The sequence below is a fragment of the Petromyzon marinus genome, chromosome 36 (assembly GCF_048934315.1).
Source record: "Petromyzon marinus isolate PM22_M1 ecotype Great Lakes invasive population chromosome 36, UKy_Petmar_22M1.pri1.0, whole genome shotgun sequence".
Taxonomy (NCBI): Eukaryota; Metazoa; Chordata; class Hyperoartia; order Petromyzontiformes; family Petromyzontidae; genus Petromyzon; species Petromyzon marinus.
The window spans coordinates 1,826,249-1,839,161 of NC_133702.1; the positions used below are offsets into that span (position 1 = coordinate 1,826,249).

Below are 12,913 nucleotides of genomic sequence, written 5' to 3' on the forward strand. Positions count from 1 at the left end.
AGCCCAGGATGGATATCACGGGCAAACCAATCTCAAATCAACGCTGGTGTTCCTATCAAAGGGACCACATTTCACAAGCACAGGGAAGAGAAAGTGATAATGTTCATGGCTGAGAATGACCTGGCGTTCGTTTCATGCAACATTACAGTCAATGGAGTCATATTAGCAAATCATAGCAAGACCTCTGCTTGTGGGCACACTGCCCAGGATATGGGAACTCCACATTGACAAATATCTCCCCCTAATAGACATAACAGACTGTTGTGACAAGTCCTGTTAGGGAGCACCTATGAAGGCCAGGTAAGAGCACAACAGTGGGCGGTGTGGCCCGTAGGTATGCAGTTCGTCCTGGATGTTGAACTTCTTTCACGCCGTACGTAGCCGTACATGCTCATCAGAGGTGTGGCTGGCCGCCTCCATCGCGCTGACGTTTTTAATGGCGCACCAGGTACTCATTTAGAATGCTGAGTCGATCTAGAGGAGGCCCAAGACAGGTTCTGATATTCACCACTGGTGTGGTGATCCTGTCATGCGATGCTCTCCGAACTTCGCAAAGACAAATGTCCCGTACAGCTGTAACATACTTTTGGGGCGAGTGCTGTTTGGGAGCACCTATTAAGGCCAGAACGGCACACGAAGTGGTGGGTGGCCGGCACCATGCCCGAATGCCTTTGTCTCCCTAGTGACGATGTTTACACACCGCACCAGGTATTAATGTGAGGCTGAGTCGACCTAGGGCAGGCCCAGGACCGGTTCGTAGCGGGGCACACTAACCACCGTGCCACCACTCCCCATACAACTCCACACACATAGACAATCACGTGCACAGACACAAACGCACAAATACACGCGCGCACCTGTTGTTGCTGCAGGTGCAGTAGTTCGGCTGCGGTGAGATCAAGGGCGGACGCCGCTTCCCCGTTTATCCGGCTCTTGCACACGGAGTCTGGCTGCCCGCTGGCCCCTCCGTTGGCTCCCACTGGACTTGAGAGCACATTGCTTGCAGTCTCGACCCCACTGTCCTGCATCGTGGCGTTTAATCTGTGTCGGAACAAAAGCGGTGTGCTCAGAGAGGATACATTTGCTCGCCGATGACTCACGCGAGCGCTAATTAAGGCATCCGAATGCTAATTGATCTCCAGCAATGAGCCACCTTTCGCTGGCAAACAATCGCCCGTGCCATTGTGTTTGGGGGAAGACATTTTTTTCCTTTCTCGTGGAATGTATTTCTCACATCTGTGAGCGGCAACATGGGAATATGTTTTTTGCATTTCTTAGATGCCGGTGCTTGGTCTGATCGTATTTGCTTACAGTGTGTAAACAAGAGCTGGTGGTAAATGTTTAAAAGGCATATCGGAGAACCATCGTCAGGACTTATCGCGATGGTGATTGTTGGCTTCAATCTCGAGACCGCATTTATTTAATTCTCGCAATAATGGCCTTGCAAAAAATGTGAACGGGAGGCTTCAATTGCCAGTGGTCGTTCATCAGAGATTATTAAAAATGCCATGATTAAATTAATCAGGTTTCTGTCAAAAATCACACTCTGCTCACCGATGGAAAAAAAAAGGGCTAGGATATTATGCAGTAAATTTGATTCGCAAGACATCTTGAAGGTCACTTAGTTTAACCTCTTGATGTGCAGCGACGCGCTTGGCGCGATGATATCATGACAGAGTGGTCACAATTCGCGAGCGTTTCGCCATCGTTGTCTTTGCCGCATCTGCTGTCATGCCACGGCGCGTTACGCCTCGAAGTCAAAGCTTATCAACTGTGTAAGCGAGCCTTTGTTCCGTTGTCGCCGACGACGCAAATCACCTTCACGAGCGCGGCCGCGTTGGAAACGTGAAAACTTGTCGTCGAGACGGAGGGGGTTAAAGGTATTCATGGAAATTATGATGATCATTACACAGCAAACTCCTACATCATCTGCTATGCTGATAAAGACAGCAGACAGCGGAAAGCACTTAGCCAGCACACATTGGTACGTACACACACGTGCACGCGGCGGCAATCCAACATCTTTACACGATGAATATTCAATATAAAACCATTTCCAAGCAGAGCAATTATGGTGCATTATCCAGGATGACTCAAATTAACACTCAATTAATTTTCTAATAACCAAACAAATGAAAACTATAAATCTCAGCCTTCCATTAATTTCACCATTATTTAGTGCCGCAATATCCACAGAAAATATGAAAATAATATTCGTCATGAATATCACCGAGGTCTATGCTAAAACAGCATAAATTATGCATATGGACCATCTTTAAAATCATGAATGTTTCATCATTTTTACTGCTGAGGGAAAAGGAGTGAGATGCATTTCTTAAATCTCAGAGGAACAACCACAATTTAAAAATTCTCATTGACAGCGCGGGGCACACCGTACACATCTTACGGTAAGTAAAATGTGGGAGGCGGGAAAAGAAGAGAAGGATTATTTTAGCCTAATGTCTGTCTGAATGAGTTTCCAGGATTGCAATCAAGAAATAATTTAATAGAGCGACTGATTTTATTTTTTGGTCATGTCAATTTTTGGAAATCAATAAAACAAACACAATATGCTCTTCAATTTATAAGCGTCAAGTTCTGAAATGGATATATCATAGCTCCAAATGTGCGATATATTGTGCGGTGCGTTTCTGTACATTTTGACTCTTGATATTTAAACGATGATCGTTGTAGAACTTCTTTACGTTCCACAATTTCCTTGAAATAAATCGTACATTATGACATTTAACGGGCACTGCCCCGTCGTCTCGTGATGAGCATTTTTCGCCAAAATAACAAAGGCTGCGACGTGTCTAAAAGAAAAGCAAGCTCTCTCATGGATTTTTTTACACAGATCTTCATCAATCCACTGCTGGATGACGGCCTCCCCTATGCCTTTCAATTGCAGGGGGGTGGAAGACGGGGGGATTGGGTCGTAGGTCACCACGCTGGCCATTGCAGGTTGGTGGATTGGGGTGAACGAGGCCCAGGACCGGTTCAAATAATAATCACTCGCCACTGCTGGCAGCCGTAGCTGGCAATTAAACGTAAGTCGCCTGGCGCACTGTTCAGCAGCAGCAGCACAAGAGCAGCAACGCCACCTCTACCAGATGATTACGTCTCATTTTTTAACAAAAAAGTCTCTATTGGTTATCCGTTGCTTCAAAAATGAATACGGTAAATCACGAAACTGTGACTCACATTTTCGGCTGATTCCTCACCGCTTAAGTTTTTTTTTGTTTTGCTACAGCGGCTTGAGGTGATATCATTGACCACCGATGTCAGGAACAAGGAGCGATATCGCCAAAACGCTCCTCACTGGAGTGACGCAGCCCAGCCACGCCCACTGCGCCACTACTGGACCCCCCCTTCGTCAGACGTAGAACTCAACATGAGGAAAATAATCAAATACCTTCCCTTTGAATTAAAACTAAAAGTCTCCTAGCAGTGATTGGCAGCGGTGCATTATTTGTGCACAAGCAACACATTTGTCAATGCCGATTCCCTGAATGTAAAACAATAGATCACAGGCGACATTTTGGATGAGGGGCATTGCCCGATATATTTTTACTTTTAGGGTTAGTCTTATTGACCTCCGTTTTATGTTATATATGTTTTCATTAGAATCGCAATCAAACACTTTCTCCAAAAATATCCCAGCATGTGCACACAAAAACTGTGTTTTTTTTTAAATAAACAACTAATACAACAAAATAAATAAACACATTACGCTAACCTCCCACATTAAAGTGTAAAGAATACTTAGCATCTAAACGGCAAAACTACACGAATAAAGTTGCACAGTAATGAGGAACTGCATATATTACTCAAACACGACAAACAGCTTGACACAACGGCTATACTTTATCTAGGTCTCAAAATGAGAAATTGACACAACATCCCAACTTCAATTTAATTTCTATATTCTGCAATAAGTTAAAATATATGTTCACAATATGAATCCATAAGATAATAATGCACACAAATAATGAAACATTTACATATATACACACACACACACATTGTTTTTTAATATATAAATATATAAACGCAAAATGTTAACCCACGAGAGAACAACCATCATCAGTGACTTAAATGTGCTTAGTCAGTAAAAATGTCGAGATTTGAAACTAAATATTTTCCCAATTTAAAGCGGGGTGGCTGATCAAAGTGCCTCCACTGGCTTATTAACACGCGGCTTTCAAGGGCTCATCAACAAGCAAGCAGGCCCTCTCTGAATTATGGGCCAAATGAGAGAGACGAGGCCCCGCCTCCTCCTACTTTGTCAGCTCAGCTCAAGAGTGTGGCCAGGCAGAGGCCGCGTGATCGCGTGCGCCCGTGACTTCTCTACCTGCAGACAAAGCCACTTCGGCACCACCAACAACAACAGCGAACAAAAACGGCGATTTGATCACGTGTGCGGTGGTGGCGGCGTGGGGGAGACAAAGGTGGCTGGGCGTGGTGTAGGTCACCCACCCCATCGTGTGCCGTGCCGGCCTTCATGTGTGTTCACGAATAACACCTGGCCCCAACAGTCTATTAAGGCTCTACGAGGGGGAGTGGCGTGGTGCTGGCCACCCACACCCTCGTGACGTCGTGCCAGCTTTCATAAGGTGCTACTCGCTAACAGCACTTGCCCCAACAGTCTATTAAGGCTACACCGGGGATCTTTGTCGTTAGTGGCGGTGGTGATGAGGATGAATGTTTAGAGGTGAGAAAGTTGCAGCCTTGCGATTTCTTGCGAGCAACACTGCCGGATTGTTTATTGTTTATTGAGTTTGTGAGCTGAGCTGGGCCAGGATTGAGCAAGGACAGAGGCCACTTTTCACCCAGGCAACCGGAGAGCACAGATAGTTTTTGACGTATCGCCACAACAACAATTACATATATATATTTTTAAATGCACAATTTATACAATAAATAACAGATATACAATTAAGGAGGATAATTAAAACACGTTTTGTTTACTTAAAATCTGGTGGGAGGAGCCTCCACTACATGGAACTCTAGAGAGTCACTTGCTAGAGGATATTTGGACTAATTTCTGTTTCGGGAGAGGCAGGATTACCAAACGGGCGTACGATTCGGTGCGGAAAACCCGCGTGGCTAAGCAGTCTCGCGCTGAAATGCAGATGTCTGCGCTTTGCGCTAATAACGTGGCGGGGCGCGTTCTATTGTTTCCACGACAGAAAAGGGAAATGACTGTGCATCCTGGAGTTACGGCAATACCTGAGGTCAAGATCAAGGTCAAGAGGTCGGCGCGTCCAATGTTACGCCATCTTGCCAATGGCTCTGTCCTTCTGTTTAACAGTCCCCTCGGCAATTGTACGGTCGACACGCGACTTCCTGGACCTTTCCTTGCAGTTGTCATCATCATCATCACCAACACTGCCGCCTCCCCTTGGTCACCAACCTCGGGGTGCCATCCGCAGCGCCGATCTTTGTCGCCCGACCTCCTCCATCCGGCGCGCATGCCAGCGCCCACCGTCACAACCTCGTCTTCCTCACAGCTGCACACCCACGCCTACCTTCTCAGCCCACGGGCGATTCTGAACCCACCGATTTGCTTACACTATCATTGCCATGCAGTCCTAAGTGGCCTCCATATCTCACCATCATTCCGCCCCATTCCACCCCCCCCGCCCCTGCCTCTATGCAAAGGTCAGAATCGTCGTTTCTGGATGTTTTCCTAAAGTCCAGCTCTCTGGCACGCGTTAGGGGGGGAGCTTGAGCAAACATGTTAATGCTGCGGATTGGGAAGCCAGAGGGAACCCAGAGAAGCAGCAGGAGAACGTTGAGTCAGGGCATAAATTCATAATCACGATCCAGGCGGATAAAACAGCGCATGGCCTTCGCACCAGGTAAGGTCAGTGTGCACGCTTCGGAAGTTTTCCTTTTATTTGCAAATGATTTAGCGATTTTTTTTTTTTTGGCCAGAAGTGTGAACGCATTAGATTAAGGGCAAATCAAATTCTATGAAACTTGCAGAATATACATTATGAAGGTGAGTAGGGTGAAAACCTACAGTACTGTCAATAAGGACAGCACGTGCAAGCGCACACACACACACGCACACACACATACGCACACGCGCACACACGCGCACGAGCACGCGCACGTGCGCATGTGATATCGCAAAACCGGAGAGGTGTTAAAAATTGTAACATTTATATATTGGAAACTAAATATGTTAAATATATATTTGAATGATAAAAAAACTAACCCCGTTTTATGGAAAAATTGCGAGCACAATATATTTCCACATATGATATCACGTTCTAGAAGCTTAGTGCGAGGAGCTCTGTCTGAAGTTACTCGACTGGATGGCACTGAACACATGAGTGAAATGATGGAATTAAGAATCTATATAAATACAACAGCCTTTATGTGTATATTATTTTAGTGACTAAAGCATTTAATGTATTTTGACTTTTAGGGACATTTTTGTATTATTTTGAGCATTATTTTAAGTTTCGATTTAAAGCTTTCGTGACTGCAGGGATTCATCTTCTTGGTTCTTTCGGTAAAGTCACCTAGTAGGGAAATAATAAAATAATACAAATAAAATAAAATTCTCACGACGTTTCGGCCACAACACAAGCAGCCGTCCTCAGGTGAAGAAACAGAACTGTCGGAAAGACAGCGCTCTGTTGTGGCCGAAACGTCGTGAGAATTTTATTTCATTATGTTTTATTTTTATTACTTTATTATTTCCCTTCTACGTGACTTTACCGAAAGAACCATGAACATTATTTTAGGATTAATATTTTTGAAGTATGATTATTATGTTCATATTATTTTGTATTATTGATATTATTTAAAAAAATGTGTGTACTTTCTTTTTCGGATCCCAACAATTAAAATTTTCTTTTGAGGATTCCAACGTTGTGGTGCGAGAGTAGACATGTGCTGACAGCAGCGACGACGTCGCCCGATGTGCCATGTGGCTTTACTTCGTTTGAGAAAAGCGTCACGGACGTGAGGACCTTTCCTGCTTTAGAATCGATCCGAAGCAAAAAAAACATTTAGATCGTTCGAAAAAATGTCCCATCTAGGTCTGAGTTTTTCCGATGAATCAAAACATAGGGAGCGAATGTCTATGATTCACAATCTCATTTGACCATACGATATGCAGCATCTCTTGCCAGCTCTTGCCCAACAGCGTTTATCCTAAGCACGACACTCGCCTCATTCTACTCCACACACTTCATTTTGCTCTCCATTTGTGCTCCTCCAAAAAAAACGATTTCGTTTTTAATTAGCAGACTTACGATATGCGACTTTTGATTTTCTCATCAGTTATCTTCGTCCCAACTTGCCAGTCTTCTTTGTTAAGGTCCGCACACTGTTGCCTTGCAGTTAATTTCAATCAGTTTATCATAATGAATACATAGTCATAAATTCTGAGACATCATTATTTTCCCTATTATCACATCTTCATTTCTACAATTTGAAATATCTTCTCGTATCACGGCGAGCAGCCTTGGCAGTGAGAGATTCTCCTTCTCCAACTCTTCTGATTCCTATTTTAACTACTTTATTCTTTTCAATGTCATTTTCATATCACCGCATCATTATACATGGTTTTGATAATTGTTATAAATTACGGACAGCGATTCTTGAACGAGAAGGGAGATCAAAACGATAAAATAAAGATCCGAGCGCGAGCAGGTTGCAGTGGTTTTAGCTAAGTGGATTTGATAAAGAAAATCAACATTCCAATGTGTCTGTGCAAAGGAAAGTTTTCAACCAGTGCAGTGGCACGCTCTTGACAAGTGGGTAGAAAAAACGCACATTGGCAAGGAAAATTAAGAAAAAACTTAATATTGTGCAGAGCAGCAGCACGCTTGCTCCGCATTATACTGATTGACAGAAAGAGGAGCACATGGATGACCGAAACAGAATTATAGACGTGATATTGACGGCTAAGAAGGAGAAAGCAGACGAATGCTTGAAGAGATGATGGCTGATAGACGGGACTGGTGATTTAATGGCAGCCAAAGGAGGGAAGAAAAATACATGTTCATGACCAGGAGTCCAACCCATGAAATGGAGCGCGCTAACAAATACATCTCTCCTCTGACTACAAATACATAGATTCCGTTAAAGACATGCGGACTGTTAGGTAAAGTTCTGTATGTGAGCACCTATGAAGGCCAGCACAGCGCAAGAGGGATTGGTGTGGCTAGCACCAAACTCGGCCACCTTTGTCTCCCCAGTGCTGGTGCTTTCACAGTGCACCAGGTACTTATTTAAGGGTAAGTCGACCAAAGGGAGTCTAAGCACCGGTTTAGATAATCAACACCAATGTTAACCAAGGCCAGGTTCGTAGCAAAGTGCGCGATACACTGCGTTGCTGCTCCCCACTATTACTACTGAGACACGCACACACACACGAACACGAGTACATGCAAACACAAACAAAACAAATGTTCCCCATATAGCCTTGAACAGACTGTTGGGGCAAGTGCTGTTAGCGAGCACCTATGGAGGCCGGCATGGTACACAAAGGAGCGGGTGGCCAATACCATGCCTGGCCGCGTTTCTCTCTCCGGTGGTGATGTTTACACATCGCACCAGGTACTCATTTTAGGCTGAATCGACCTAGAGGAGACCCAGGACCGGTTCAGATAATCGTCACTGTTGTTGGCCATGAGCAGGAATCGACCTCGGGTAACCAGGGTTCATAGTGCAGCGCGCTAACTGTTGCACTTCAAACACACACACACGAACACAAGTACACAACACACCAGGCCAAGGCGTATTCGAGGCTGTTGGCACGGCAATATCACTACATGTGAAGCACACTGTGATGGGTAACATCGGGTGCTATGCAGCTCGAAGTTGAGTAATTGGAAGTAATTCAAACAATTAAAGTGGGTAGAGTTAAAACCAGAAAATGGATTCTCCTCTTCTAATAGATTAGCATCTTCAAGCGTGGTTAATAATAATAATAATTTTAAAAATGACAAGAGCCACAACGGATACGCAGCTATTTAGTATGATAAGTGGAATCAACAGGAGCAAGTGATGCCAAGGCAGGATAATTAATTAACACATTACAAAGCAATTAGCAGCATAGGCCACTTAACCAAAAAAAGGCAGCTCAGTTTCGATTAAGACGGAATGAGAATTAAGAGTGAGTGGGTAACACAGTTGGAGGTGTTTCAGGACTCATGGCGTTGCCTTGTATAATATAATGGCGTTGTTAGCAATTGGTAGCCAAAAAAAATCAAGGCCCGTTAACTAAACCGTGAACTAAATTGACAATGAGAGAAAAACCAATGGTAAAACAAAAAAAGAGCGCATTTAAGACATGAGCTATTTAATTAGCCGGCTTTTAGGGAATACAAAAAAACCTTTCTGGCTGCTACACGTCGCTCTGCTCAAGATTCCCGAAGAATATCCCCTTCGGCTCAAACGTCGATGAGCACTTGCCCCGATGCTCGTGGCAACAGCAAAAAACGAGTAGAGAAAGGCGCAGCCCTGCAATTGCTTGGCTCACGCCACTGCTGCGAGTAGGGCCTCCACTTTGTCGGAGCTCTAGAGAGCCCTTACACAGAAGGTGTGTGTTATTTGGGAAAAATGGAAGGAACCGGAAAGAGAGGAAGACCTAACAGAGCATGGCTTGATGACGACATAAGAGATTTGTGCCAGAAAGATGTGGCCCACTGCTTGAGCATGTTGGCACAATACAGATGAAAGTGGAAACAAATGACGAAAGGTGCAGTGGACACCTACATGGGGCAATCTTCCCATGGAACGTGACGACGACGACGATGATGATGATGATGATGCCAGGGGACGTTTTGGCCTGCTCCTTACAGCCTGGCCAAACATGTCCACCCTGCCACACGTGACCTTGTGGTGTATCCATTTACATGACGGACATCGGCACTCGCGAGGATCTAACGAAAGGACAGAGTGCCGTGTGGTGCTGCGGTGCATTCAGATGCCCACACGTTCGAGGCCAGCTGTGCCAAAGCCATCGACCGATAGGAGTCCACGCCAGAAACCGCAACAGCAATGCTGTACTGCTCTGTGAGAGTTCCTAATGGATTCTTTATCTCATAACGTCGTAGTTGCTACCTGTCCTGATTTTCCTAGGATTGTGCTGTTGGAGGTGGCTGCTATCCAGGGTCTTGTCAGGACGTTAAAAGTTCCAGTTTTTTGTCAATTGAGCAATAATGCGCAGCTCAAGACAATGCATTCGCATGCAGTTCTCACCTCTTCGGAAAATGTGAGATATTCTTCTTCGCTTTGACATGGGATAAAATCGGGGCAAAAAATGGCACGAAAAGCAATCGAGCAAATAAAGACGTAACGAGAACTCTACGAGACTAAACCAAATCTGCACGACCACAAATATTCATTTGAGAATGTGGGCTGGAGTCGGAAGAGCGCGAGGCACGGATGCTAAATGCACGGTTGATGTCCCAACAGAAAATCACCGCAGCATATCTACCACTGAAGTGGCACTGCCAGTTCCCATTATTAACTGAATATGTGTATATGTATATACCCCCCCACCCACTCCGAAGGAAAAGTGAAAAAGAGGCCATGGTGAGTTTAAAGCTCAAAGTGGGAAAAAAAGTTATCATGATTAATTTAGTTCAGCCACATGAAAAGCCTATTTCATCATTAATTTTAAAGTGCTGGCCTGTAGGGTTTTGTTATTTGCAGGGCACTGGCCAGATATGACGATAATGAGGGTGGTTATTGTGAGATTTTTTAAAACCGCAGCAACTGTTCCTTTAAGCGTACACATGCCTCACTAAGTCAATCGACTGCAGAGTTAATTATTCGGATATGCATCACGCCTATACATGCATACACACAAATAAACATGTTACGTCAACATGTTCCAGCATGATGATAAGACTTTTAAAAAATCATACAGGACAACCTCGCGCATCCGAATCGCTGGGGACCGAGGTGGACGCGAATTTATGAAAAGGTCTGATTTGTAAACAATCTTTAGACATTTGCCAAAAAAAACCTCAGCACTTCCTTCAATCAAACTATGATCTTAAACCGAAAACTAAACAATCGCCGACGTTTCGGGAAATGGCCCATCTTGCGTGTTGACTGTTTTGCTGTTTGTTCATTTGCACCACTGGCATTGAAGTTTATCCACAAATAAGTTGTTTTTTCAAATGTTCTTGTTGTGGTTTTCACACCTGATGATGATTGCTTGTGTTGCAGTCAAAACGTCGTGAGAATTTTATTGTTTTATATTTTTATTTTTTTATTGTTTCCCTTCTACGTGACTTTACCGAAAGAACCAAGAATATAAGTTGTGGGCGGTTAGTTGGAAATGGCGGATACGTGACGATCAGATGAGATGCGACTTTGTACTCAATTGAATACTGTCGCATGCTTACAACGCAACTAGCAATTAGGTTTCTCCTCAAGGAGTAAAGCATGTGTAAAGTCTGCCGTTATAGGTCAAGCAGCTTGGAGGTATGGAATAGAATGCATGTGTGTATGATTAGCATTTCAAGCTCGAGTCACACTGAAGCTGCTTTGTAAGAATGGGTGAAAACATTCGCTGCAGCCAGCAAGCAAACCCTCATTGTAGCGGAACCACGAACTGTGAGGATGTGTTTAACAGTTGTTTGAGACATGCTAGGGCCGTACAGACGATGGGCCATACAGACGACTTACATCGAGGTAAACAGGATAAATATCACCTAATTATGATGGCGCATCAAATTCCACCCCAGCGGTTCACTCACTGCGCCACCACCAACTCAACGACGCGAGATTCTCTGAACCAGTCCTACCCCCCCAGCCCCCTCGCCAACCAACACTGACCATGATGGTGCAGGATGGTCAAACAATCCCCATGATGACTGACACAACATGGAGGGGCATTTCATCCAAGCAGTGGATTGATAAATGCATGGCCAGTACATCAATTGATTTAAATCTATTATCTAGTGGATACATTTAAGACTCCATACGCATTCCATGCCAAATAGTTGAGCCCACAAATATCATTGAAGCCTACAATGTAACTTTAAAATGTTCTAACACATTTCTAAATTAAATATAACACTTCTGCATCTGCCTGTGTGCATACGTATGTATGTTGAACTTCTTTATCACCATACGTAGCCAACCGTGCTAATACATGTGTGTATGCATGCTTCTATTCCTACATTCATGCGAGGAGCAGTGGCATATTGTCACGCACTGTGCTATGAAAATGGTGGCGTGAGTTCGAGTCATGGCAGTGGCTAACATTAGTGGCAATTATCTGAACCGGTACTGGGGCCTTCCCTAGGATTTAAACATCAGCACTGGGGAGAACAAAGATGGCTGGTGTAATATCGGCCACACCTCACCCTCGTGTGCCGTGTCGGCCTTAATAGGTGCTCGCTAACAGCACTTGCCCCAACAGTCTATAATGCGAGAGGGGGTATATTTTGTCTTTGTCTTCTCCTTCGTAAGTGGCTTCATATTTACAAATGTGGTCTCAGTGAAACCGTTATAGTTCTCAGAAGGCAATGCCATGGGCAGATTAATCACAAACCATTTGAGGAATAAAAAGGGATTGCATATAACGCATATATAAAACGTGTGACGTCAATCAACGTCTGGAGTGAGGTCCACTTCTGCCCTGAGACATTGCAAACGCCACTTCTCCAAAGCTGACAAGTCAAGGCCATTGATTTGAGGGTCTAAGTTTCTGGCCACTCAAAACTGTCTTAACAGCATTCATCTTAACTTTGCAGGGAACATGCTTTCATTTAATACAAAAGTGTTTATCAAACCGGATGGGAGGCAACTGAGATTGTTTTGTATATATTTTGCAATGGGGGTCTATTAAACGACTCTAGATTTATGTCGGGATGGAGAAATCCAGTGAGCGCTTTTGGGGCGGGGAGGATTCTCCTTGTGGCTCCAG

General features: G+C 44.4%; 1 protein-coding gene across 13 annotated transcripts in view; it reads right to left on the reverse strand.

Annotated features, from left to right (window-relative positions):
• The window catches only part of LOC116949418 (forkhead box protein P1-like), a 432,818-nt gene that overhangs the window by 285,283 nt on the left and 134,622 nt on the right, over nucleotides 1-12,913 (reverse strand). For all 13 annotated transcript variants that reach the window (XM_076072004.1, XM_076072003.1, XM_076072007.1 and 10 more), the window contains one exon: nucleotides 858-1,041. In XM_076072004.1, the coding sequence (XP_075928119.1) occupies nucleotides 858-1,041 (184 nt within the window). The remainder of the gene's footprint in view (nucleotides 1-857; nucleotides 1,042-12,913) is intronic.